Genomic DNA, 27,343 nt, shown 5'->3' with positions numbered 1-27,343 from the left:
ACCCAGCCTTCCTCAGCGCCGCCCTGGGGGGCTTTCAGGCGGACAGCCGCGAGGACACAGAAGCTCCCGAAAGACAGGCAGGAAGGATTCCTGGGTTTTCATGCTTCAAAGCACCAAGTAGGGCTCCTCACTCTTTCCTGCCCCTGCTGGAGCCACTCTATTGCACACCCTTCCCCACCCCTAGGCTAGCTGGGTAGTCGGCTCTGGTGAAGGGAAAGGGAGGTACCCTGCAAGGGAAAGACCAGACACGCACACGTCTGAATGCCACACCCTGGCACCATCCAGCTTCTGGGCAAAAAGAGGGGATGTGCAAAACGGCCCACAGGACTGCTCTCAGCCAATATTCGGGGCCAGCTGAACAGTGGTAGGGGCTGCGTGGAACGGAATAGGCACTTGGATGGAGGTTTGGAGGTTAAAAAAACCTAACAGACCCTCCCTGCCAGTTCGAGGCCCTTACACAGCTCCTCAAGTGACAGGGAGCCGGGAAAGAGAGACCCCAGCAGGAGGCCAGCCTCCCTGGGCGCCTCCCTGAAACCAGGCTCCCGTTCAGGGAAAGGCAGTGAGCTGTCCTGCCTCCATCCCCTAGTCCTTCTCACAGATCCCTGGGCACACGCAGCCTAGAGCCCTCCCTGATCCCCGAGCACACCCAGCCTAGAGCCCTCCTTGCCTCCCGAAACAGCCCAGTGACAGCCACCCAGAAAAGGGTCCTGTTTATTTCATTTCTGAAAGCTTCAGGCCTTGACTTCCTCGGGGCTCCGGCCTCACGGGCCTGTGCTAACTGGCACAGCTACTGAAGATGCCGCTGGCTGCGAACCCCCAACTCTGGTGGTGCCCCAGACCCGTTCCTCAGCTTTAGGCTCAGTCTAACTGGAGGGAACGGGAAATCGGACGGTCACGCCTGAGACCTTGACGGGTGACCCTTAGCAGCCATGGGAGAAGGGAGAGGTCTGTTTGCTCAACACGAAACGCCGGAAGAGGAAGGAAGACAGGGATGGAGTCGTCTGCCCCGCCCCCTGGGGAGCCCCCGGGAGGCCCCCTCTTGTTCCCTGAGGAGTGAAGCCCTGCACACCGGGGCCGTGGGGAGGGAGGGTGTCCGGGAGCCTTGGCCCCCACGGGCCGGCAGGTTCGCTGCACAGCGAGGAAGACAGAGGGGCTGGCCCCCGGCTCGTGCAGGGGCGCAGGCCAGCCCGGGATCCGGCCGGAGCTCCCGGGCCTGCTGCGCTGCCCCCCAGAAAGGTAGCGGAAGGTAATGCTGGCGACTCCCGGCCGTCAGCCAGGAGGGAGGTAGGCTGGTGAGGTGGACCCGGCACCATCCTGTTGGGTCCCCGGTGCGGGCAGTGCTTGAACGACCGTAATGCTTCAGGATGCCGCAGGCACATCCCCAAGCTCAGATGTCAGGAGCCAGTGGGACCCTGCTTAGCCTGTAAAGAAAGGCTGCGGTTAGTGTCTTCTGCCCAGGTGGAGAAGCCCGAACCCTGCCCGGGGCCCCGCACCATCAGCTTTCGGGGCAGCGGGCCAGTCAGGCCCTCCGCTCTCCACCCAGAGTGCCTGTGTCTTCCTGACAAGAACTCTATTCTCATCCCTGGCTACACCTTAGAATCATCGGGAAAGCTTATGAAAATCCCCAACTCCAAGCAGCAGTCAGAGCCTCTGAGGCCAAGACCCAGGCATCCATTCTTTTTAAAAGCTCCCCTGGGGACTCCCATGTGGCCACGGGTTAAGACGAGGGGAAACGGAATTCAGACGGTTTCTTTAGGCTCTTTGGTTACAGCTCTGAATCAGGAAGTAAAAATCCACTAAAATACAGATGTGAGCTCTCTGTAAATAGACCACATATCGCAGCAAGACAAATTTATGTCAGCACTAAAATTAGAGCTTCCTGCCCCTAAGGGCTGTTTCGGAAAATCTTTCTAAGAAGCTGTCAAATCTTCTCCCTGTGGGTATTTAGGAGGAGGGGTTCTCCTCTTGCCGGAATGCGACATGGGATGCCTCCTCAACCCAAGGGCCCTCTGAAACTCCAGGAGCAGCCGTGAGCTCTGCTCCCAGCTTCCCTACCTTCTGGTGACCTCAGGGAACACCTACCGTTTAGTGAATCCCGGCTCTGTGCACCCTTCCCTCCCAGCAGAGTGCGTCTCTCATCCTGTTTAATCCCTTCATTATTAGCACCAGGAGGTGGAATCTCTGTGCACGTGGTCGAGCTCAGAGCCAAAGAAACTTCCCGGGGTTGCACCGTGGGTGAGGAGCAGGCAGGGTGGCGGAGCTCAGAGCCAAAGAAACTTCCCGGGGTTGCACCGTGGGTGAGGAGCAGGCAGGCCACATTTGGTAGGAGTCTCTGCAGACTCTTTGGTCCCCAGGTGGGGAAGTGACAGGCGTAAGGATGATGGGGAAGACGTGGGAGGTGCGTGCATGCACATGTGAGTGTGTATGTGTGTAAACGGGGTCACCCCTGCTTCTGAGATTGTGTCCTTCCTTCTCTTTGGTGTCCAAACGCACCTTCGAAAGTGAGACTTCTAGATGGCAGGGCTTTTTTCCCTTCCAATGGTGCTTACTTGGTAATATGAGAAGCCGGTCACTCTGTTATTCCAGCTTTCTTTTGTGAATTTTACACAAAACCCAAAGGCTGAGCCCCACTGCATCTGCCAGTATCCCCCCGACTTCCACCCTCCCCCAGCCCAGGAGTGGACTCCCGTCTGACGATGACGCAGAGCCTCTAACATGGGGCCTGCAGGCCAGGCCAGTTCTCCCAGCTCTGCTCTGCGTTTCCTGGGTCATTGCCACTCTGAGGATGGTCATACGGTTAAAGGGGCTGGTCTGGGCGTCAGGCAGAGGCCACATTCACGCAGAGCTGGACACGGCCACAAATCCACATACCTCCCAGCCTTCATCCCTCACCGCCCTGAGGCCCACCCACATCCTCCAGACCACAGTGAAAGCCTCCACCTGGTCAGCACACCAACTAACCCGGGGGCAAGGTCAAAGCCCTGGACCGTGGAGCCCTGTCATCACACCTGCCTGGGCAGGCACGGGGCCTGTGCCCCTGGGGCAAGGACTGCTTGAGGACCCGGCCTCCCTACCCCCTGCCCAGCGGGGACTCCTCACCCTTCGATGATGCGGTTGTTGTCCTGGAGGTCAGACGCCAGCACCTTCATCTCCCCACAGAGCTCTTGCATGCTGTTCAAGGCCAAGCAAGAGAGGCAGTGGTGGTTAAGGACCAAGGCAGGCCTCCACCTAGACCTTTCCTGGGAGCCCCCTCTTCCCCCGCAGCCCCACTGAGCCTCATTCCCGCCTCCAGGGCCCGGCAAGGGGCAAAGCCCCTAACATACACACACATGCTCACACACACACCCCCCCTCTCTGGCACTTACTGGAGAACTAGGTCCTTCAGCGCAGAGCTGGGATAAGGAGCTGTCGGGGGTGGGGAGGCCTGAGCCCCCTGTGTTCTCTCCTGCAGGAGCTGGTGAGATAGTCGGTCAAGGATCTGAAAGAGACACACTTTAGTCAGAAGGGATAAGTCAGCTCAGGTGCTGGGTGCAGTGAGGTGCAGGGAGGCATAAGAAATGCATAATAAAATTATCCCTGGAGTGTCAAGAATTTCCCACAAGCACCCCCTTCTTATCCTGGGAGCATGGGGTACAGACTGTCAGGCTCCCCTCTGTGTCTGACCTGTACCTGTCAGGACACAGTCGAGTTAGAAGATGCAGAGAAGGGGTAGGGGTAGCCGAGCACTGTCTCTGAAAGAATGTGTCCAGTGCTGGGGAGAGGAGGAGCTGTGTGGGCCTTACTCCTTGAAGAACAGCCCCTCTCTGTCCCTGCTGGCAACGCAAATGGCCTCTCAGAGTCGCCTGAGTTGGTCTTTTTGAGCAGAACGGATCAGAAGACCAAGGAGTGTTCAGGTCACCTCCCTCGGGGAGCCTCCCAGGTTGAACAGGGCCCAGAAGATGTCCCAGGGTTTGGGAGCCTCTGCCCTGTTAGCGAGCACGCTTGTTCTGAGAACGCTGGGCACTGCCTTCTATTCTGGCAGGTCAGAGACCCTCCACGCCACACCAGAGCGCTCGGAGGTGGTCAAGGACGGCTCTGCTGAGGCAGGGGAATGGCCCGGATGCCTCCCACGTGTCTGACTGGCATGGCTAGGGCCCCAACGTGGCCCACCTTGCTGAGGCTCTCCTGGGCTCCCTGGGCTTCCGTGTTGCAGGCAGCCACGGAGCAGCCCACCAGGCGCAGGTGGCTCCTGGTCTCGTGCAGCAGCCTGGAGAGGGCAGAGAGGCGTCAGGGCCCGGCCCGCTGCCGGCCAGCACAGACACGGAGAGGCTTCCCGCGCAGAGGCTGGGGCGCTGGCCGCCCGCCCTGCCCCTGCCCTTCCAGGAGCCCTCAGCCCACACCTGCCCCAGGTAAGGGTGCTGACGAGGGTCCTGGCAGGACCAGCACCGTGGGGGCCGCACACCCCTCCGAGGCCGGGGCACACAAGCCAGCGAGCTTAGTAAGCGAGGGCCTGGGTCAGGCTCCGGAGAGGCCAGACGCCCGCTCTGGGAATCTCAGACTGGGGCCTGCTGACGCCCCCATTTCCAGAGCAATGTATATTATCATATGTGAGACAGATCGCCAGTCCAGGTCGATGCATGAGACAGGGCGCTCAGGGCCGGGGCACTGGGATGACCCAGAGGGATGGGATGTGGAGGGAGATGGGAGGGGGGTTCAGGATGGGGGACACGTGTACACCCGTGGCTGAGTCATGTCAAAGTATGACAAAACTACCACAATATTGTAAAGTAATTAGCCTCCAATTAAAATAAGTTAATTAATTTTAAAAAGACTCTTAAGAATTCTCTTCTCTCTCTAAGCAGAGGGAGTGAGCAAGGACACTGCCCCACAACATTAAAAGGACGCCAGCTCCCGGAGGCTTCAGCCACTGCTCCACTCTCAGCCCTGTGACACGTCAGAATCATTGAGCAGCATCCAAATGCCGCCGGCCAAGCCCATCTCCAGACTGTCAGGTCAGAATGGGGGGTGGCCTCCAACGGGGGTCGCGGAAGCTGTCTTCTAAGGTGAGTCTCCTCTCCATCCTCAGAACCCGCCGCTCCTGGGAAGCGGCCCTCTCGGCTCAGGGAGGGGCTTGTCTGAGGGGCAGAAACCATGCACTCCCACAGGGGACAGGCTGGAGGGGGCTCCACATGGGGGCCCGCCTGCCCCTGCTTCCCAGGCCGCGTGTCCTCGTCTCAGTCCCCAGAGAGGGGGCTTCTGAACACAACCACCTGGGACGATGGAGAGAATCTAGATTTTAGACGCGGTCATACCCATATGCTAGTCCTGGGTCTGCTATTTACTAGTGGTGTGGTATTAAAGAAGCAGCTGTTCTGTGAGCCTCAGTTTCCTCATCTGTGAAATGGGGTGAGAGTATCCACTGCGGAGGGCAGACCTTGTGAGATTAAATGAGTTAACAGAAATCGCCCAGCAGACTGCCTGGTCCACCCGGGGCCACAGAACCACCTGTCTTTGATGTCGCTTTTGTTCCTCTAGTGCCACCTCCCTCTCAGCTGGGGCTCTGCAAAGCCCAGGCCTGCCAGGAACCGAGTTCAGAAGGGAGGGCCAGTGTTACCTCATTCGTTTGCCGTGTGTGACCAGGGATGCCTGGTACCTCTGCACACACTCCTCCTGGAACACCTGCAGGAGCCTTTTGGCTAAATGACTAAAATTCACCCTGAAAAGACAGAAACCGAGGCACAGAGATGAGCAGCCAGAGCCACCGGGCACAAGCTTAGACTCCCGGCGCCTCCAGCGCCCAAGTGTCTGTCTCCTCGGTCTAGAGCAGGGCCACCTCCCCCAGGGAGGCGACGGCACTCGCTCACATGCACCGCGATGGTCAGAGCGGCCAGCACACAGCACACCCCAGCAGAGGGATGTGCGAGAAGGATCAGGGGTCTTGGGAAACACACACATGCTTGAGCTCAGCCCCAGAGGGAAGGAGAGATGGTCATGTGTGTGTGTGTGTGGTCAGGGGTGCAGGCATGTTACTGGCAGAGTGAGTCCTCAAATAAGTATGAAGTCAGGGAGGCTTCCTGGAAGAAGAGAGTGTCTAGGAGACAGAGAAGCAGAGGGACACCCAAAGGAGAGCCTGGGCTAGAGCAGAAAGAGCCCAGAGCAGAAAGCGGTCCGTGATTAATCAGCGAGGGCAACAGGGAAGGAAAGCCCTCACACAATCCTGTTCATGCCAGGTGTCAACCCAGTCCCACCAAGACTGCTGCTGAGAAACGCGCCCCCCACCCAGCCCCAGTTAGTGCCCCCCAGCTTTCCTCCTGCCCAGCTGGGGCCTGGGGCCGGGGCCTTTTACCGCCTCTTGTCTGGCACAGAGACTCACTGTCCCCTGGCGACACCCACCCTCCGGCTCACCCGCCTGCTGGGGCACAGGCCACTCACTTATCCAGCTTGTGAATCTGCTCCTCGTTGTAGCCCAGCCCTGAAGGAGACAGACAGGGCCGAGGTCACGCATGCGATCGGTCAGCAGAGCAGAACGGCGCGAGGGCCGGGCGAGCTGCAAGGGTGAAGGCAGCAGCCTGGGCCCTGCCCGATGCTCCCAGCCCCGCAGAGCCAGAAGGACAGGCCGAGGGAGACTAGCACCCAAGACCCTGCATTATGAGCAGACAGAGGCCCACGCGGGCCAGGCAAGCCCACGCATCGGAGGTGGTGGGACAGGCGCCCAGGGACTGCTCCAAGTGGGCACCGGCGGATGAGACGGGCCTTGAAGGACGTGTAGTCAGCCCTGACGCCTCATCCAGCCCTCCTCCCAGCAAGGCAGATGCTACCAGCTGGTGACTCCATCCCTGGATATTCAGGCTGCAGACAGCTGGGCTCTGCAGCAGGGGGTCGCCTAAGCCAGGCCACCACCTTTGACCTTCGCTTCTCAGCCCAGCACCGTTGCCCGCAGGGCTGAGCTTCTCACTGCCTGGGCTGCAGCCTAATGCTCTCTGCACTGGGGAGGTGCTGCCCTCTCCTGGACTCCAGGGGAATGGCCTCTGGTTAGCGGCAGAAACGACGTGATAAGGCGGTTCCTGCCACTCGGAGTCCCTGATAGCAAATCGCCTCCCTCGCTGGCCTCTTTGCCCTGGGCCCTGCGCTCAGCTGACTGTGAGGTCCAGGCAATCTGGGACGAGGCCTGGATCTGCCTCCCTCCTGTTACCATAGCAGGGCGCTGTAGGCAATTGATTTTTGCCTTATCCGTCACTTGTAACCCACAGGATGGGAGTGAAGGGAAAGTGAGAAAGCGCCCTGAAAATGACTGGGCATTTTCCACAATGCCATCTTTCCCCAGGTGTTGGCAGTGAAGCGTCATTTGTCCTGGTTCTTTACACACTTGAATAAAGGACTCTTACAGACTGACACAAGTGAAATTCTTTTTGAGGCTGTAAAATGGGGTGGCTCAAAGCAGCTGGACCCAGGTTGCTTGGGCTCCTTACCTTTCCTGTGTCTCAGTTTCCTTATCTATAAAATGGGGAGGTTAACAGTGTCTTACGATTTGTATGAGCATCACATAGTTTTAAAAAATACACGCCCTGTCCATAGAGCAGTGCCCAGCACACGGGAGGTGCTCAGAGTGTAGCGGTCACAGGATGACGCGATTCCAGTGCTGGAGGCAGAGAAACCTCCGGAGGGCTCCTAACGTCACAGCAAAGGTGGTCAGCTGGGTGTCAGGCCAGGCTTCTTGAGCCCACGGCCTCCTGGCCTCAGGGAACAGGGCAGTCTTGGTTTTCCCATCTCCTGAGCTGTGCTCCCTCCAAGGTCAGACCCAGAGGCAGAACTGAGGCTCCCAAGGAGAGACCGTCATCTTTCAGAAACTGCATGTCCAACACGGTGGCCGTGTGGCTGCTTTGAACTTGAAGTGTGGCCAGTGCAGCTAATATGACGGAGAACCTGAATTTTTGTTTTAACTTAACGGATTCAATTGAATGTAAAAACTAAAGCAGTGTGCAACGTTTTATCCCTATCAAACACAGCTTTATTGTTTTGGTAAAAGTACATGTAATTCTGTTAAAGAAATTAGCTTCTGAATAGAGATGCCCAGTATGTGTAAAATACACGTGGGACTGCGAAGACTTAGCACAGAATAAGACTGTAAAATATCTCTTTAATAATTGTTTCCATTGATTACATGCTGAAATGACAATTTGAATATATTGGGTGAAATAAAATACGTTATTAAAGTAAATTTCACCTGTTTCTACTTTTTACATTTTGGCTACTAGCGAACTTCAAATCACAAATGAGCCTGGCATTATATTTCTATGGGACAGTACTTTTTAGATAATCTTAGGGGTGGAAGAGAGCTTTGCAGTCAAGCCCACGCCCTCAAATGTTGATTCCCTGCACATGAGGAGATGCTAGGGGCATGTGGGCGAGAGGGTCAGTTCCTGGAGTGTTACCTCCCTAACCCCACGAGTCAGCTGGGGCCTCCCCAGGCTCCCCTTCCTGCACCAGTGACGCTAACTGGTATTTCTCCCCATCCTCCCCTCTCTGGAAAGCTTGACGACCTTAGTGAGCCAGAGACACAGACAGGCAAGCACTTCTTAAACCGTAAAGTGCTCTGCAAAGATGGGGGGTCTCGGTCAGGCCGCCTCTCCTATAGCACCCAGGTCTCAGCAGAGCCCCCAGCTGGCAACGGGTGCAGGAAAGGCTCAGGCCAGTGGTCTACAGGGAGCCCCCCACCCCTCCCCACCCCCCGTACCTCAGGCCAGCTGCACCACCCGATGCTGCTGCGGTATTAGGAACGGCCAGCTAACCGGAGGGAAGGAGGGAGGGGAGAGGAGGGGGTTTGCCCTCCCCGTGGCTCACCTGGCCTCATTCTGTATTTCTTGAACTGTTTGTAGGTGAGGTACATCTTGTCCAAACAGCACTGAATCTGCTGGATGCTGTGGGCAGGAGACAGAAGAATCGAACCACACGGGTCAAGGGTGAGGGAGGCAGGGGATGGCTGTGGGAGAACGGGGCTGTCTCCCTGCAGAAGGAGCCTCGTTTTGGGGGGCCACAGTTCTGGGGGCCAGTCTGGGAGTGGGGTGACTCTTCTGTTTGTTTGAGGCATCTTCTGCTTAGCTAGTCATTTCTCATTCCTATGTTTATTCTCCCTCTCTCTCTCTCTCGCTCACACACACACACACACGGAAGAAGCCAGGCAGGACGCGTGGCAGGAAGGTGGCCTTTGCTGCCCAACAGGGCTTTAGAAGAGGTTCTGGGAAGGAGCCCTGGGCCCCAGAACAGGAGAGATGGTGGCATCTGCGTGCCAGAGCCCAGCAGGAACTTCTCTCCCCTGGCAAGAGCTTAAGTCGTGTTTTCTGTGCATGGAGAAGGAACTTAAATAAAGAAGCAACAACCCTGGTTTGAAATGAGGATGAATCCAGGTCCTTGGTCCTGCCTGTAGACGGGGAGCTCAGGAGATGACCTCTCTACCCTCTCAGCCTGCGCTCTAAGCTCATTACTGTTTCTTCTTTTTCTTTTTCAGGATACACCCTGTTTGAGATGTTGGGGTGTGTGAGGGCAGTTCTTCCCCACGCCCCAGCCTGTTTGGCTTCACTTCCTCCCTGAAGCTCCCCTCAGGACCCTGTCTCTGCTATTTCTGGAGAGCCCACGCTTGTTGCCAGGATCCTGTGGACCCCAGGACCCTCCCCAACTTGGCATCTGGGGTGGACAAGATCCTAGGTCCAGTCTATCCAAAAGGCTGGAGCCAGACTGTTTCAAATTCAGAACAACCCTCTGATTTGAGAAAGGTGGGTCAGCACACATACACTGTACCGTGGACCCCCCTGGGGGTCTAGGGCAGCACCCTGTCATCACACACCTTCAACCTTCAGGACCATAAGAACGGTCACTCAAGTGGGATAAAGAAAGACCAGGCAGAGCCTCGTGTCAGTTTAGGGCAGGTTCTGTAGCTAAGACAGTGAAGAATCAGCTCCTTGGTGTTCAGAGCTTTCTGAATTCAGAAATGGGGACCTGGGCGTGTGGATCTGTGCAGACAGTGACTGTCGAGGCTGGAGGAGCGGGCCACGCCCTGGTCAAAGCCCAGGTGGCAGGCAGGGGCTCCACATACAGGCCGTGGGGGAAGGGATGATGGGGATTTTCCTGTTTGTCTGAATGGAGACTGGGGATCAGGGGGGTAAATCCCTGGTGTAGGCCAAACACGCAGGCTCTGGAAGCAGGCAGCCTGACCTGGGCCCATCCTTTGTCATTTCTTGGCTGTGTCTCGGGGCAGAGGAAGCCTCATCATCTAAAAAAGGAGCGCAAGCGTACTGGGGTGGGTTGCCATTGCCTTCTCCGATTGCATCTCTAAGACTCCTAATTCACTAACTCCCAACTGGGGCAGGACCCCAGATCCTTGCCTCCTCTGGCCAGTTCCACGAGAAGGCCTTGGGTTCCCCGCCTCAACCCACAGACCCCAGCATCCTCGCCAAGAGAAGAGGGGAGGCAGGCTGACTCCTAACGGGGCCACCCAGCCCTTTGTGGCCTCCGCCCTTGCCCCACCTCCAGCCCGCCAAGAAGAAAATCCCACAGACCTTCTGTCCTCATGTACCTGATCCCGGTTCTTCACCAGCTCAGAGCGCAGGTCACTCAGGGTCTTCTGAGTTTCCGTGATATTGTGGGAGCATCTGGAGAGGACCTCAGCCAACTGGGGGACACGAAGGCAGACCCCACGGGGTCCTCAGTGAGGCTCGGATGGGAGCCTGGCCAGATCCCCGCTCTCAGCTCTGCTCCTGGCCGCCCATCAGCCCAGCCTCACTCACATTACGCAGCCTGGACCTCAGCTCTGCGGTCCTCTTCAGGTCCTGGAGCTCAGGCACCTCGGCCATGCCGCTAAACCTCAAGGGAAGGGTGAAAACAGACGTAAGGAACGGGCTCAGTGGCAAAGAATCCACCTGCCAAGCTAGAGACGCGGGTTCGATCCCTGGGTCAGGAAGTTCGCCTGGAGAAGGACATGGAACCCACTCTGGTGTTCTCACCTGGGAAATCCCAGGCACAGAGAAGCCTGGTGGCCGCAGTCTACGGGGTCACAAAGAGTCAGACACATCTTAGTGACTCAACAACAACCACCAGACACCAAGCGTGGCCTCAGATTGGATCCTGGTTTGGGGTGAAACCAGCCAGAAAAGAACACTTGGGGGCTGACTAGGGAAGTCTGAACATGGACACACCCTACAGATGAAATCTACTGACCTCGAGGGTCATAAGCGGAGAAAAGCAGGTTATAAAATAGCAGGCACAGGGAAATGCCATGTTGGGTAACACACACAGGTAACAGAAAACCCCTGAGAAGGATATATGCAGATATCATGTCTCTACAGTAGCAGGATAAAGCATTTTAATTTCACTTTTGCTGGTCTGTATTCTCTAACTTAGCACAATTAACATACTAGAATATGCTGTTTTTATACCATAATAATTAGGGAAGGAGAATCCTGTGTGTTTTGGCATGGGAATGGGAGGGCGGGGGTGCGGAGGAAGGAGGATTGGAGAGAATCAGGCACGGATGGGTGGGGGCTCCCTGAAGGCAGGGCAGGTCTGCTCACCACCACACCTGCAGTGTCTAAGCACCTGCCCAGCAGTGAGCTGGCCACCGGACCCTTCCTGCGGCTCGTTTCCCTCTCCCAGCTGCATCGCAGCGCGGGCACCTGCCCAGCAGTGCGCTGGCCACCGGACCCTTCCTGCGCCTTGTTTCCCTCTCCCAGCTGCATCACAGCGCGGGCTCCTGCCCAGCAGTGCGCTGGCCACCAGACTCTTCCTGCGCCTCGTTTCCTGCAGCTTGGTTTCCTCCTCCCCAGTCTCTCCCTTTTCCAAATCCATCACCCTGAACTGGCCCAAGTCAGAGGGTGGAGGGTGTGCAGCTCCCAGGACTGGGGCAGGGAGTCCTCAGAGGCGAGGACGCAGAGGCCCAGGAGAGGCGGGAGGATGGTGCTGGGGATGAGCCTGCCTGCACCTCTGTCCTGCGGACCCAGGGGCCCTGTGTGGGTGTGGGCGCTTCTCCCAGAGCCCTGCTCCAGGGCCCAGGGCAGCTGAGGGTCTCACTTTTCAGAGAGTGGACGGGGAGGACAGAGGCCCCTTCTCTTGGAGGCAGGGGGCTGCCTCGGAGCCTGAGGGGCAGGGTCCTCACAGGCCCACTGCCCGGAGGGACTGGAAAGTTGGGGAGGTGAGTGCAGCCAGCTGGCAGAGGGGGGCGTGCCCTCTCCTCTCAGCCTGGCAGGGAGGTTGCCAGCTCTGGACAGGAGGAGGCAAAGGGCACTGTTGGAAAGCCCGGGGGAGGAACAGACAGAGAGGAGGGGCTGGGCCCGCGCCCACTGCGGCCCTGCCCCAGGCGGGACACCCACCTCTCAGGGCCGAGGCTGCTGCTGAGGAAGAGGAGAGCCATGCTCGAGAGCTCCAGCATCCGCCTGCACGTGGCCTGGAGCATCTCCCTGTCGACGGGAACCCGATCAGAGCCGCCTCTTTCCCAGAACCGAGGGCCCAGCCCCAGGGCGGTGCTGAAGGGGGCCTGGGCTGCTTCTCCTGCCCGCCCACCCGGCCCTCAGGGCACTCACACGAACCAGTGCAGCCCCCGAACCATCAGCTCCTGCCCTCCCAGCAGAGTCTGTGCCAGCCGCAGGGCCTGGTAGCCAGCACCCAAGATGCCCTGAAACACACAGCGGGGCAGGGTGACGTCCTGCACCCCGACCCCTGCAGAACCCTCCTCCCTGCCAGCCGGCGGCCACTCCCTCACCTTAGCTGTGCTGTAATCTGCCTGCAGATCCACTTTGGGGACAAACTTGGGAACGTCCAGAGCGGCTGCGGATGAAGACTGGGTCAGAGAGGGACGGCCGTCTGGCCCTGGGCGAGGTCAGAGCGCCTCTTCCCCAGCCCCAGCTCACGCTCGGCCCGCACCACCTATGGGCGGCCTCCAGCTTCCCAGCTTGCCTAGAGTCCCACCTCCTAAGCCTTCAGTTCAGTTCAGTCGCTCAGTCGTGTCCGACTCTTTGCGACCCCGTGAATCGCAGCACGCCTTAAACGCCCTGAATGTGCTTCTTTATGGCCTCCCTGGCTGCTCAGCCGGTAAAGAATCTGCCCACAACGCAGGAGACCTGTGTTCGATCTCTGGGTTGGGAAGATCCTCTGGAGAAGGGAAAGGTGACCCACTCCGGTATTCTGGCCTGGAGAATCCAAGGACTGTATAGTCCATGGGGTTGCAGAGTCGGACGTGACTAAGCGACGTGCACAGTCACGGTGCTTTTTTCACAGTTGCAGCCCCTTTCTGCCCCCTTGTGCCCACTTCGGAGAACGACAGCCAGGGCCGCAGAAAAGAGACTCAAACCACTCCTCCCAGTCCACGGGGTTGCAGAGTCCCTCAGGACTGAGTGAATTGGGGCTCCTGGTGGCTCAGATGGTAAAGAATCCACCTGCAATGCAGGAGACCCCGGTTCACTCCCTGGGCGGGAAAGATCTCCTGGAGAAGGGAATGGCAACGCATTCCAGCATTCTTGCCTGGAGAATTCCATGGACAGAGGAGCCTGGAGGGCTACAGTCCACGGGGTTCCCAAAGAGTGGGACACAATTGAGTGACTAACACTCTTGACACTCGGGGGTTTTAAGGTGAATTCCCCTCCCAGCCTTGGGGACCCTGAGGAGGAGGATGAAGTTGGGATCATTCAAATGAGGAGTGATTTTTTGTTATAACTTGCAGAACAGAGCTCTGGGCCCCTGACTGCCTGCCCTTCTCTCCAGCAGCTTGGGCCCCTGCTTCCTCCAACATAAACTCAGAGGCTTCCCATCAGGCATGGACTGCAGACAGCAGGTGAAACCCAGCCCTCCCTGTTTCCCTTAGAGTTTCTATCACAGATCTCTGGATGCCGTGTCGCAGGTTGGTCCAGCCACCGGCCCGAGTCCCAGGGCATTTCAGAGGCACATATGGTATTAGAACCCAGAGATGCCTCCACACCCTGGGGACCCAAAGACATACCCACAAAGCAAATGAACCAATATCCTGGATTATAAGCCTCTGGCCCTTGGAAGAGAAAGTGAGGAGGAGAAAAGGTCCAGCCTGGGTGGCCCTACTCACGGTCCCTGAAGGCCAGCCCCTTGGGGGGCTTGCTGGCTGTGCTGAACAGGGTCAGGGGGCTGCTCGCTGTGGTGTGGGCGATGTGCTGAGCAGAGAAGCCGGGCTCAAGGACACACAGGTGACCCTCAAAGAGGTACTCCTGGTACTGGGGGGCCACGCCCGTCTGCTCATACACGGCCTCCAGGAAGATGGCTATCCTAGAAAACCAGGAACAGAGGCAGGAGAGGAGGAGGTAAGGGGGTGTCAACAGGCAGGAATCAGCGTCAGGGTGACCCACACACAGCTAAGACTTGGGCTCTGCTTTGCAGAGGGAGGGACTGGGCGATTTTTCCTCTCCAGGGTTGAGAGACAAAGGGTAGAGGTGGTGTCCTGCAGCGGATGGAGACGAAGCCCGGTGTCCGGCCTCTGCCTTCACGCCCGCTCCTGCCACGCCCCCTAGAGGCACCTAGGGAGCCTCGTCTCCTAGGGTCACCCAGGACTAGGGCTCACCTAGTCCCCCGGAAAGCTCCAGAAATAAACGGTTCTACCAGCAATCCACTGGGGAGTGCACTGGCGTGTGCTTGCGCACACACACCCCTCAAGAGGTTTCTGATGCACGTCAGCTTTGTAAAGGTTGCTGAATCTCTCAAGTTCCCAGCAAGCAACACAGGTTAACTTGACGGAACTAGTACTTTCACAACCTGAGGTTGGACCCAGAAGCTTCCGTATCTAAGTGCCCCGCAGAGCCCGGTGGGACAGGCCCCTGGGCCCGGGGTGGGGCTGCGGGGGTGGGACGGAGAGGCAGGGCCCCGCGCTCACGCTGCTCACGTGTTGTGCGCGTGGACATAGACGCGGTGCAGGACTGCCTGAGGCAGGGAGAACACGTGGATCACGCCTCGCTGCAGGATGTCGCTGGTCTCCGCGAAGAACTGGTCGAAGCCCCAGCACTTGGCCTGCTCTGCCTCCAGGATGTTGGCCAGGATGGGCACCAGCTGGCTCTGCAGACCCCTGCCCCCGGGACACGGAGACAGTCAGGGGCTGGGGGCCCAGACTTAACCTCCTGGAGGAGGTAATGGGGGCGTCGGGTGAGAAAGCCCTGGAGAGCCAGGACCGAGGGGGTGTGGCAGGGTGGGGTGGGGAGGAAAAGCCAGAAGGGTCTTCCAGCTCCAGGGGGAGAAACTGGGGCTGGGAAGGGAGAGGGGGGAACCCAAGCCTGTGGCACAGCGGGGGCTCCCGCTGGGCCAGGCCTCCGCCCAGAGGAGGACCCAGGGCCCGGCTGGGGTCCGCATCCCCACTCCTGTGGGCTCTCACTCACATGGACAGCTGGCAGGTGATGGGCAGGGTGTAGCTCCACTCCAGGGGCCCATTCTCCCGCCTCTGGGTGCCCGCAATGGCCCCGGCTGGCTTCTCTGTGGTGATGCGGTACCTGGCGGGGTGGGCAGGACCAGGTTACCAGGACCCCCCGCCCTACCCATGACGCTTCCAAGAGAGGACAGACTCGGCCTGGAGGCTTGCTGTCCCCTCTGTCTGTTTCGTCTGCCCTCACCACTCGTCCGTGCCCGCCTGTCTCCCCAACGTGCCCGTCACCTCCCCTGCACCCCACAATCCACCCTCCTCTCCTCCAAAGTCCAGCTAACCTGCCAGCCCCCACCCAAGGCAGGCTCCTTCCCCTTTCCCTAACATGGGTTCCGCCGGCTTTGACCCCTGAGCTGAAGGAGCACTGACCTTCCTGAAAATCCACCTGAAACCTATTTTCTCTGGTGGTGCCCTCAGTGGGAGCAGCCACAGTCTCTGGATGAGACAGCGAGAAACCCTGAGGGACCTGGGCTCAGGAGGCTGGATTCTTGCCCCCACCCCCGCCCCGTCCTTTGCCCTGGCAGGCTTTGTGACCTTGGGCAAATTGCTTTGGGAACCTTGGCTGCGATGTGGTCAGCCCAAACGGGGTTGGGGTGGGGCTCAAGGGAAGCACGGGCCTGGGATGTGGTCTCCCATCAGCCAGGGACAAGGCTTGGCTTCTTGACTGATGGACCAGCATCCAAGAATCTAAAGGGATTGTGTGTGCACTCCAGGCCCTCAGGGCCCACCGCCAGAGGCTGAATGGGGAACCCAGCAGGGACCAGTGGGACGTCCAGGCCCGCCCCCTGCCCCATGGGTCGCCGAGGGTCCCCATGGACCGCCGTACATGATCTCCTTGTTGCGCCGGGGCCCGCCAAATGGGACGAAGGGCAAGCTGCCGGTGGCTGCGTGGTACAGGGTCACCCCGATGCTCCAAAGATCCACGGTCACCCCAAAAGCTTTCTGCTGGGGCTTGCGAAGCACCGCCCGCTCGTACATGTCAGGGTGCTGCCGCCAGGGAACCAGAGAGCAGTCAGGGAGGGGGACGGGGCAAAGGCCTGAGCAACCCTGGCCCCCCGCTTGCACGACCCCCCCCCCCCAATTCAGACTGCCTTCTCCCACCTCCAGGAGGAAACAGAACCATCAGAATACATCTCCTGGGTCATCTCCTAAGTGAGTGTGCCACAGGCTTATCAGCCTCTGCTCTGGGGAAAGTGGGGAGCAGCAGGGCTCCATCCTCCACGAGGATCTGATCAAGGGCTTGATTGGACAAGGGAGGCCTGGCCTGGGGCCTGGTCTATGCAGGGGGCCTGGCAGGGGCCTGGCAGGGGGTCTATGCAGGGGGCCTGGCAGGGGGCCTGGGCAGGGGGTCTATGCAGGGGGCCTGGCAGGGGGTCTATGCAGGGGGCCTGGCAGGGGGTCTATGCAGGGGGCCTGGGCAGGAGGTCTGTGCAGGGGGCCTGGCAGGGGGTCTATTCAGGGCATCTGGGCAGGGGGCCTATTCAGGGAGTCTGGGCAGGGGTTTGGGGGGGGGGGTCTGGGCAGGGGGCCTGGCAGGGGGCTGGGCAGGGGGTCTGGGCAAGGGGTCTGGGTAAGGGGTCTGGGTAAGGGGCCTGGCAGGGGGTCTATGCAGGGGGTCTGGCAGGGGGTCTATGCAAGGGGGCCTGGGCAGGGGGTCTATGCAGGGGGCCTGGGCAGGAGGTCTGTGCAGGGGGCCTGGCAGGGGGTCTATTCAGGGCATCTGGGCAGGGGGTCTATTCAGGGCATCTGGGCAGGGGGCCTATTTAGGGAGTCTGGGCAGGGGGCCTGGCAGGGGGGCCGGGCAGGGGGTCTGGGCAGGGGGTCTGGGTAAGGGGTCTGGGTAAGGGGTCACTGCAGGGGCCTGGGCAGGGGGTCTATTCAGGGATCTGGGCAGGGGTTTGGGGGGGGGGTTCTGGGCAGGCCTCAGCACTGACCTTTTGGCCTTGGAGAAGAGAATGAATTATTCTGGGGTTAGGGTTAGGGGTGAGGGATGACCCTCCTGGACCCAGGGGGATTGGACGGGGCCCCCAGAGGGGCGCCAAGAGTCCCAGGGCGCGGGTCGGCCCCACGCCGCTCACCAGATACTCCTCGGTGCCGTAGACTGAGACGAACTTCTCGTCGTCATCCAGCTCGCGGGCGGCCCCGAAGTCGGTCAGCTTGTAGATGCTCTGGCCCTCCTCGCCCAGCAGGCGCATGATGTTCCCGGGCTTGATGTCGCGGTGCACGATGCCGTTCTCCCGCAGGTGGTTCATGCCGGCCGCTGCCACAGACGCGGGGCTGCTAGTGGCTCCAGTCGGGGCCGGCCCAGTGGTGGGGCCCATCCCGGGGGAGAAGCCACGGACAGAGGGTGACACCCAGGGGTCCCCAGGGGCCTCGGGCTCAGCAGGAGGACAGAGGTGGACACGGGGCAGGGTGTGGAGTGTCAGGGTTGCCTGTGGTTCCCTGGAAACCCGAGGGGGATGGTGGCTCTGCTTCCCAGCGGAGGGCACTCAGTTACTCCCCATCTTTCTTTTTTTTTAATTGTGGTAAACTATACCTAACAAAATTGACATTTTAACCATTTTTTAAGTGTACGCATCAGTGGCATTGAATACACTGACATGGCTGCGCAGCATCACCGCGAGTCTCCAGACCTCTGTCTGTGTCCCAGACAGGAATCCCACCCATTAAGCACCCACTCTCCACACCCTCACCCTCAGCCCCTGGCCATCACTTTCTACTTAGTGTTGCCATGGCCTGAATCTCTCCAGGTTCCTCATATAAAAAGGATCATAGAGTCGTTGTCCTTGTGTGGCTGGCTTTTTTCGCCCAGCACAGTGCCTTCCAGGTTCATCCACGTGTGCGAATTTCCTTCTTTTTAAGGCTCACTAGTTAATCCGTCCCTTGCATGTTGCTCACTTTGTTTATCCGTTCATCTGTCTGACGTGTGGATTGTTTTTGCCCTTTGGCTATTACTGGTATAGCCAAGAGGCAAGAACAATAGCCAGGAGGAGATGGTGAGGGAGAGGGAGCCAGTCCGCGGGGTCACCGACAGTCAGACATGACTGGGCAGCTGAGCAGCAACAGCATCATGAGTCACAGCAGCATTATGAATCGTGCCGTCATGGACAACGGTGAACCCCCCGCCTTTAACTGTACTCTGGAACTGGAGTTGTAAACTGCCAGTCTGCAGGAACCAGACCCTGGGTTCTGTCCGCTCACTAGCGTCTGTCCCAGGTCTGTGCGCGGGGCGCCTCTTAGATGCCAGTGCTCTTGGGTCTGGATGCTTCTTCCAGAAACGCCACACCCCTGGGACTCCGCCTGCCGCTGAGGGCGGGGTCTGGGGCTGGACTGGGGAGGGGAGGGGATGGGCTCACCCACGCAGCGCAGCACCACCAGGAACTCGTCCTCGGGCAGCCCGAAGGCGTTCTCGGGGCTCTCCAGCACGCTCAGCAGGCTCCCGCTCGAGCAGTACTCCATGACCAGCACCTTCTGCCGGCCGGCCCCCTGTGGGAGAGGGACGGGGTCTTGGGGAGGGCACTTCTCCCCTTTCCCAAGCTGCGGTGGCTCGGCCCCGGGCCCAGAGCCCCCATTTTATAGGTTTCCACTTCTAGCTGGCCTTCTCTCCTCTGACCTCAAACTGAGCCCAAGGTCACCTTTTCCAGGAAGCCTTCCTTGATTAGGCCCCACTCCACAGCCTGATTTTCCTATGCAGTGCCCGCAGCCCCTTGGCAGCCTTTCTTCCTCTCCAGGTGACCCACTGATGAGCATGTGCCAAGTCTATTATTCCGTGACCTGACTGGGTCAAAGACAAGACTGCGCTCCTCTGACCGAGCACCAGACCCACCGTCTCCTCCACCGCGAAGAGCTTGATAATGTTCTGATGGTTCAGCTTCCGCAGGACCTCAAACTCCCTCACCTGCACCTCACGGGGCCGCAGGTAGCTGGCCGTGTTGAAGACCTTCACAGCAACCAGCTCCCCGGATTTCTGTCATGGGGGCAACAGAAGTGGCACCCCTGCCCTGGGAAGCACACCCTGCCTCCCATTTTCCATTCAGACTCAAAAGAGCTAACCCCAGGGATGAGCCAGGGTAGCTTGGTTGGGGATGGGGGGTCCCACCCTGAGCTCCTTCCCCTCCCCAGTGGGGGTCTACGGCTGGGCCTGCCGCAGCACTGGGCAATGACAGGACCCTGGCACACCTGATACCCAGCGGGGGATGGTTTGTTGTTACTGCTATTGTCGCCACTGGCAGTAACTACGGTGGCAGCTAACTCTCCCCGGCGTTAGCAGCACCGTCCTGTCTGGCTTCAGCGCTTAAGTCCAAGACAGTGCACTGCATCTCATGTGTCCAGTACAGCCCTCAAGGCGATAAAGGCAGGATAAATCCAAACGGGTCCCGCTGCCCCCCTGCTGTTCCCAGATTTGCCGCCAGCTCCCCTGGACGTTGGCTCGCGTCTTTGTCCCTCTCTCTCCAGCCCCAGAGCGTGCCCCCCAATGGGCATCACCCCAGAAGCCCTTTTCAGACCCCCGCACCCCTTCCCTGCCTCAGACAGTGCAGATCAGAGGAGCCTGCCCAGACACACTCCAACCCCACTGGGGACCGACCTCCCGGGTGCACGGGGCGGGGTGGCCGGGTGGGCGCCTACCTTGTTGCGGGCCTTGTACACGCTGGCTGTGGCCCCCTGCCCCAGCAGGTCATCCGTGTGCCACAGGTAGTTGACGGTGCTCTGCATCTCCTGCTTCCAGCTGGCTGACCGCCTTCCGCCCTAAAGAGCACACTGGTGTCCAGGGTGGCACCTGAGCCGGGGTGGACACTGGGGACCCAGCCGGTAAGTGTGCCGGAGACCACCCCACTGAGGGGCTCCACACAGTCACTCTGGAGGCCAGGGGGCAGGGGCAGAAATGGAAAGCACAGGAAGATTAAGTAACTTCCCCCAAAAGAAGCCCCACCGCCAGGCCCTCAGCACACAGCCTGGCCCCGTCCCCTCGCAGGGCTTTGTCCCCTCCCGACTCCACACGTCCTTGTCGTTCCCACCCCGGGCAGGCCACTCTGCAGGGACAAGCCTGTTTCTCTGCCGCCTCCCCTCAGCACTGGGAGTTCTGGGTTTTGGCATCCAGGCCTGGATTGTCCCAGGAAGCAGAAAGTGCTTCAAGGAACGGCTCCAGGTCAGACAGCGTCACCCACATCACCACAAATCTCCAGGATTGCAACACGAGCCGGGGCCTTCCCCAGCACTCCGGGGGCCACCACTTCCTGCTGCTGTCAGCCACGGCCAGCAAGCCGGCCTGGCTAGGTCAGCGCTGCTTGGGGAGGTGTGTATGAACGAGCATGTGTGCACGGGTGTGTGTATATGTAAGTGAGCATGTATGCATGGGTGTGTATGTGTATGTGAGCGTGTATACATGGGTGTGTGTGCGTGTGTGAGCATGTATGTGTGGGTGTGGGTGTGTGGGTGGGTGGGGGTGTGAGTGAGCACGTGTGCACAGGTGTGTGTGTGAGCATGTGTGCATCTCTGTGTGTGTGTGAGTGAGCATGTATGCACGGGTGTGTGTGTGTGTGTGTGTATGTGAGTGAGCATGTATGCGTGGGTGTGTGTGTGTGTGAGTAAGCATGTATGCACAGGTGTGTGTGTGTGAGTGAGCATGTATGCACGTGTGTGTGTGTGTGTGTGTGTGTGTAGGGGTGGGGGAGGCAGGAGACCATCACATCCAGAAGCTCTGGCGGCCTCAGGAGGATCTGAAACCCCTCTACGGCTCTGTTCCCCGTATTTGCCCCCACACCCTTCTCTCCAAAGGCCAGTTCCTCTCAAGCAACTGACTGCAGAGAGAGCAGCCTCAGGAGTTACATTCGGGGCTGCTCTGAAGAGCGGGGCCAGGGCTAATCTTCATGAGAGGGGCCCCCACCCCCTAGATACTCTCGGATGAGGCCGGACTAGCCCAGGCTGCTTCCTGTTCTACCCTCTCAAAGGTGGTCAACCCTAGGGTCACTATGCCTGGAATCCCACAGCTCCTTAGCTTCGAGCCCTCTCTCTGTAAGCTTTTTTTTTTTTTAATGGGACTCTTAAGAAGGTCAATTCCTTGAGCCAGAGGCCACTTGGAGAGATCAGAGGTCAATTCCAGTTTCAGAAGGCAGATTGGTGTTTGTAGTTTTATAGAAGCTGCTGAGGGGATGAGTCTCTCTGAAGACAAGGTAATAGCTCAGCAGAAATGAGCTGGTGAGGTTTTCCCCTGCGAGGCTGTGGAGGAATCAGCCCGCGGGCCAGGGGCTGAGGAACCAGGTAGGATATCCTGAAATCAAGGCCAAATGTCCAGCCAGGGGAGGCTCCAGCTCCTCCAGGGTCCTCCCCAGGGCTGGTTCTGGGGCCTCGCGCAGCTGGCGCAGAGAGCAGAGTACCACAGGGCTGGCGTGCCCTGGGCTCTCTCCTGGTCCAGCCAGGGCTGTGCCCAGCGCCTGACAGCAACACATCTGGTCAGGTGTGCGTGCTCCACGGCCCCCAGCACAGCAGCTGGTGCCCCGAAGGTGCTGGGGCGGATGAGGGCGGTGGGCCACGAACCAGCTGCCCCACCCCTCCCCCTCCGTCTCCAGGCGCTACAGCGGCCTGAAGCACTTACCCTGCGCTCTGCGCAGCCCGGATCAGGCAGAGACTCTCCCCGGTAAGAGTGTGCTATGCTTTCTGTCTGTGGCCAGTCCAGGAGCTGAGCTGCACCGGAAAGAGGAGGGCGGATGAGAGGCACCCCTGGGCGCTGTTCATTCTCAGCCTCCATCAAAGGCCTCCTGGCCCCAGCCCTTTAACCCTTTCCTGTTTGTCACCCTCCCCCACAGAGCCGGGGGTTTCCAGCCTAGACCTACCAGGCTCCAGGAGACTCTTCTCGCCACTCCCACCCCTCAGGGGCTTGGGCCAGTGAGCAGGACCCTAGGAGAGGTGAGAGTCAGCCCCAGAAGGGAGGCAGAAAAGGAAATTACAGAGGCAGCCCTGGAGGCTGGCATTGGACGCTTGGAAGAGAGCATCGGAGTCCTCTGCACCGTAACAAACCCTCCCTGCCTCTCAGGGCCTCCAAGCCATCCTTTGCAAGGGTGCCCATCTGAGATGGTGCACAGGGCACCTCGGGGCGGGGGGCAGCAGCCTCAGAGAGATACGCGGCGGGGGGCAGGAGCCCGCAGAGCCGACCCCACCGGCCAGCACCCTGGCACTTCGCTGATTGCTGTCCTGCAGCTGCCTGGCTCCCAGATGCCCCCATTCAACCCTCCTCCCCGCAGCGTGGACTCTGCACACTCACCCCATCTCGGCTGTGGGACAGGCAGGCTGTGGGACTGGGAGGCACCCCTAGACTTTCAGGGCTTGCTGCCCTGCACGGGCCGCATCCGTGGCATCCTGGTGGCCATGGGTCTCGGAGACCTGAAGATGGGCGGCCGTGTGCGCACCAGGAACTCAGCCCTCCGCGCTCCGCTCTCTCCCACTTCCTGATTTCTTTCCTTCTCTCTCTCTTAAAGAGACAGAGGCAGCTGGAGGCCGCCACCCGCCTGGCAGGGAGGAGAAAGAGGATGCTCTGAGTTCCCAAGTGCAGGCGACAGAACTCGGGTCTGAGCCACGAAAGAGGCCCGGCACTGAGGCTGGGCGGCTGCGGTGGGCCGCGGGGTGCTATTTTTGTATCTCCCTGTGGTTCGCCTGAGCAGGGAAGTTTGGAACTCAGCCCACAGTCTGCAAAGCAGGTTGGGCCAGTTAACCGAGTGAAGAACTGCCTGGGAAAGCCAACTTCCCACACCCAGGAGCCCCAGGGAGGGCCAGGACCTCCGGCCAGCCACTTCTAGGAGTTTAGTCTGACTCATCTTTCCAGGGAGCCTGCAGAGGTCTTAGAGGAAGCGCCGGAGCCCAGGTTATGCCCTCTAGCGCGACCTCGAGCACAGCACACGACCCCTGCCAGACGGTCTTCTCACCCAAGGCCCGAGGACAGTCACATTTACCCTGCTGGGCAACATGGCAGAGCCTACTTGGGAACGCCTGGGAAACTGCGCAGTACTTTACAGACAGGCACTGAGGTCAGTGAGGTTCACACACCTTCAGGAATTTGCCCACGATCTTCAGAGGCCAGCTGAGGCTGGAACCCAGGGGTGCCAACTGCCCAGTCAGGACTCCAGATCAAGTTCCCGAGAAGGCTGGAGAGGTCTGCCCAGCTCCGGTCAGCTCCCAGATGGCAGTGGATAAGAAATGGTTAAAGCCAGGAAATTCCATGTTTCAATAGAAAGCTGGAGGGACTTTCCCATGGCCACACCTGGTGGTTTCCTCCAGCAGCCCCACCCCCAGCCCATGGCACCAGAACAGGAGCCCGTGTGCTCTCCGAGGTGCGCCCTGCCCCCACCCCCGCAGGCAGAGATGCTGGTGTGACCCAGAGGGGCTGCCCTGCCCGCTGGTGCAGCAGGACCAGGAGAAACGTCCCTGAGACCTCGTGTTCTGCACTCAGAAGTCCCAGCTTTCCCCGTCTGCTATACGGTAGAGTTGTGCTTCCTTGAGACCCTCTGATTTGGCGGAGCCGTGTGATTTCTATTTTTTTTTTTTATTTACTTCATTGCTTCCTTTTAAAACCTTTTGCTGTCATTTCTTTTTCTTTTTTTTCCTGCATTGGCTGTTTGTTGCTTTGCATGGACTTTCTCTCGTTGCAGCAAACGGAGGCTACTCCTGGTTGCTGCGAGGTGGCTTCTCTTGTGGCAGAGCGCAGACGCTCAGGTGCGCGGGCCTCAGCAGTTGCAGCCGGTAGCCTCTAGAGCTCGGGCTCAGCAGTCGTGGCGCACAGGCTTAGCTGCTCTGGCAGCACGCGGAATCTTCCTGGATCAGGGATCAAACCTGTATCTCCTGCACTGGCACGTGGATTCTTGCACACTGCGCTGCCAGGGAAGTCCCCATGTGTGTGTTCTTAACCAAACCATTTAATTGCTGACGTAGAACAGCACCCCCACTCCCGCGCCACCCCCCCCCGCCCCCCGCCCCGCCAGCCCCTGTGACAGTGTGACTCGGTTAGATGTGGTGATCAGTCTGGGTCCCTGCGTGACGCTGGCCCACAAGGAAGGGATGTTTTAAGTCACTGAGATTTGCAGTTTAGCCAGCTTATGGCTAAAGCTCGACTCATTTGCCCCCAGTGAGGCTGTCTGGTCCTCACCAGCACCGTTGCTCTTGGGTGCAATGACTGTGTGCCTAGCATCTACCAGGAAGCCGGCCCTGTGTGTGCTGAAGACAGAAGGGGAGACCTAGGCACCCCCAACCCCACTGCCAGGAGCGTGGTGAAGGCCGTGAGAAAGGCTTCAGCAGGGAGTGACTTTGTGAACTTGGCAGAGGGGGTCTGCGGGGAGGAGGGACCGCTGATGACCGAGAAATGTTTGTGGGAAGAAAAGATACTCAACCAGACTCTGGAGGGAGGAGGGTTGGGCAGAGTGGAGGGGGTTGGAGGTTCGGTGGTGCGGGCCTCGGGAAAGCATGCAGAGCCGCAGGCGTGTGCGGTGGGCGGCGCTGCCACGCAGGGACTCCGAGCCCCGCCGGCATCCTCTGGGAGGCCACACCCCCCCGTGGACAGAATGAGCAAGGGTCTGGCCTGTGGTTTGGAGCCGCTGGTCCCAGCTGGGCAACCTGGCCCTTGTTGAATCTGAGGACACTGGGGAGCTTCTGAGGGGAAGAGGGAGCCTGTGAGAGGCCTCATCACATTCTCCTGAGTGGCTCTGAGGAGTCGTCGACGTAGAAGTGGCAACTCAGAGGAAGCAAAAGGACCCAGGGTCGGGTGTTGGGGGTCTCTGATGGCAGCTCTCCAGGAGAAAGCGCAGGTCTGCTGCTCCAGAGGGAGGCCAGGTGGGGTCGCAGGAAGGGCAGGGCTTTGCCATCTGAAGTTTGAGTCGAGACCTCACTTGCCTTGAGCAAGTCCTCTGATCGTTCTCATCCATTCAGTGTGGAAACAAAACGAGGTGCAGAGCCCACTACCCGGGAGGGTCTGAATAGATGCTGGCTGCCTTTTCTGGCCGGACGTGGCTGCAGCTGTCAGCTGCCTCACCTGCCCGCGCCTTAGAGCGGAGAAGAGGCAGGCAAGGGCGGGGGTTTGTGGAAGGGGCAGCAGCGAGTCCTCAGCAGGCGTTTCTGAAGGGCTGCGCGAGGAGGTCTCTGGGAGGGGAAGGAGGGACAGACTTGCCGTCAGGGCCAGGCTGCTGGTGGCGGGCTCACCAGGCCACCGTGCGCGGTCATCCTTGGTGTGGAAAAGTGAGCGCGTCACTCATCCTGCTAATGCTCCAGACCTCCTCTTCGTCATCCTCTCCCACGCGCTCAGCTAGAGGCTTTGCCTCTAATTTTGCTGGAAATAAAGAAGTGATGGACAGGCAACGCCCTCCTCTTCCCAGCCCACCTCCGCTCCCCACCTCCCCTCCCCTGAGTCGGGCGAAGCGCCTCTTCTCTGGCCCGGGCGGCCCTTCCATCTGCACTCCGTAATTTCACTCTCATTCTACTGAGTCCTGCCCTTGAGCAAACCTGCCCCCATACTGTCCATTTTAAAAAGAAAAACCTGGCCCTTGACCTCTTTTGATACGCCACCATTCAAAGCAACCTAGAGAAGGAAATGGCAAGCCACTCCTGGATTCTTGCCTGGAGAATCAGGCAAGAATCAGGGACTGTAGCCCGCCAGGCTCCCCTGTCCCTGGGGTCGGAAAGAGGCGGACATGACTGCGTGATAAGCATTCAAAGCAAAGCCTTGAATGAACTGCCAGGACCTTGACCCCCCACGTCCCGACCCTTCTCGTGTGCTGCCAGCTCACTCTGGTCAGCTCGTTTCCCCTCTAAGGTGCATGCTGTTGACAAGCGTGACCTTTCTCCACTGGCCTCATCTACAGCCGATCCTTGTTGCAGCACGTCTTCCCTCTGGGATTTCTGCGACTCCCCAGCCACCTGCCTCTGTCACTCACTCCCACCGCCCTCTCTGCCGGCTTCTTCTCTGCTGGATCTCTAATTATTGGGACCTTCTCTTTCCCTCCATTTGTGTGTTCTTCCTGGGAATCTCCTAGTTTGAATGTCTACAACATAATAGCTTCTACATTTGTGTTCAGGTATGTGTATGGATGTGGGAATTGGACTGTGAAGAAGGCTGAGCGCCGAAGAATTGATGCTTCTGAACTGTGGTGTTGGAGAAGACTCTTGAGAGTCCCTTGGACTGCAAGGAGATCCAACCAGTCCATTCTGAAGGAGATTAGCCCTCGGATTTCTTTGGAAGGACTGATGCTAAAGCTGAAACTCCAGTACTTTGGCCACCTCTTGCGAAGAGTTGACTCATTGGAAAAGACTCTGATGCTGGGAGGGATTGGGGGCAGGAGGAGAAGGGGACGACAGAGGATGAGATGGCTGGATGGCATCACGGACTCAATGGACGTGAATCTGAGTGAACTCAGGGAGTCGGTGATGGGCAGGGAGGCCTGGCGTGCTGCAATTCATGGGGTCGCAAAGAGTTGGACACGACTGAGCGACTGAACTGAACTGAACTGATGATCTGTATCTAAATCTCCATATCCAAGAGTTATTTGATATTTCCACCTGGATGCCTAAGAGTCATTTCAGTTTGACCAGGCCAAGCGGAATTCTTGAGTAATTTTCTACTTCTTTCCCCTGGCACTCACTATCTTACTTATAGAGTAACACTTATTTTGCTTATTTCTCTGTCCTCCCTGAAACCAGAAAGCTCTATTATCTATTTCTCCTGTTCAACGCTGTATCACAGTGCCTGGTGCACAGTGGGGCTTAACTGCCTAGTGGAAGTCTTTGGCACGTGTCATATGCAGGGGTTCTGACTCCTGAGTGAAAGGAAGCTTCATATGCCTATGGGTATACACATTTAAGTTAGATCATCATAAGGACTATTTCCTCAATTTAGACCCGCCTGGTCTTCTTTTTTTGGTTTCTATTTAGATCAAATGAGTGTTTTTTGACTGTGTTCATCATCACCAGTTTCTA

The 27,343-nt window shown here is 58.8% G+C and overlaps 1 protein-coding gene across 7 annotated transcripts; it reads right to left on the bottom strand.

The window, feature by feature from the left end:
* IKBKE (inhibitor of kappa light polypeptide gene enhancer in B-cells, kinase epsilon) lies at positions 685-23,028 on the bottom strand. Of its 7 annotated transcripts, none has more exons than XM_018060085.1 (23): positions 22,653-23,021; positions 22,225-22,288; positions 21,987-22,075; positions 20,021-20,250; positions 19,221-19,361; positions 18,751-18,880; positions 17,473-17,654; positions 16,221-16,381; positions 15,354-15,464; positions 14,867-15,046; positions 14,060-14,256; positions 12,728-12,792; positions 12,549-12,640; positions 12,339-12,425; positions 10,761-10,836; positions 10,533-10,645; positions 8,821-8,897; positions 6,412-6,451; positions 5,594-5,695; positions 4,150-4,246; positions 3,366-3,478; positions 3,100-3,171; positions 685-1,421 (listed from the first exon to the last, which is right to left on the bottom strand). In XM_018060085.1, the coding sequence occupies exons 4-23, from the start codon at positions 20,105-20,107 to the stop codon at positions 1,388-1,390; spliced, it is 2,157 nt and encodes a 718-aa protein (XP_017915574.1). In that variant the 5' UTR covers positions 20,108-20,250; positions 21,987-22,075; positions 22,225-22,288; positions 22,653-23,021; the 3' UTR covers positions 685-1,387. The 7 variants fall into 7 exon arrangements, with proteins under 7 accessions (XP_017915574.1, XP_017915577.1, XP_017915572.1 ...); XM_018060088.1 differs by having other exon boundaries at positions 10,761-10,830; positions 20,021-20,140; XM_018060083.1 differs by having other exon boundaries at positions 20,021-20,140; positions 22,653-23,020.

The sequence above is a fragment of the Capra hircus genome, chromosome 16 (genome assembly GCF_001704415.2).
Source record: "Capra hircus breed San Clemente chromosome 16, ASM170441v1, whole genome shotgun sequence".
Classification (NCBI taxonomy): Eukaryota; Metazoa; Chordata; class Mammalia; order Artiodactyla; family Bovidae; genus Capra; species Capra hircus.
The sequence above is the reverse complement of the archived record's forward strand: the minus strand, read 5'-3'. Positions and strand labels throughout refer to the sequence as shown.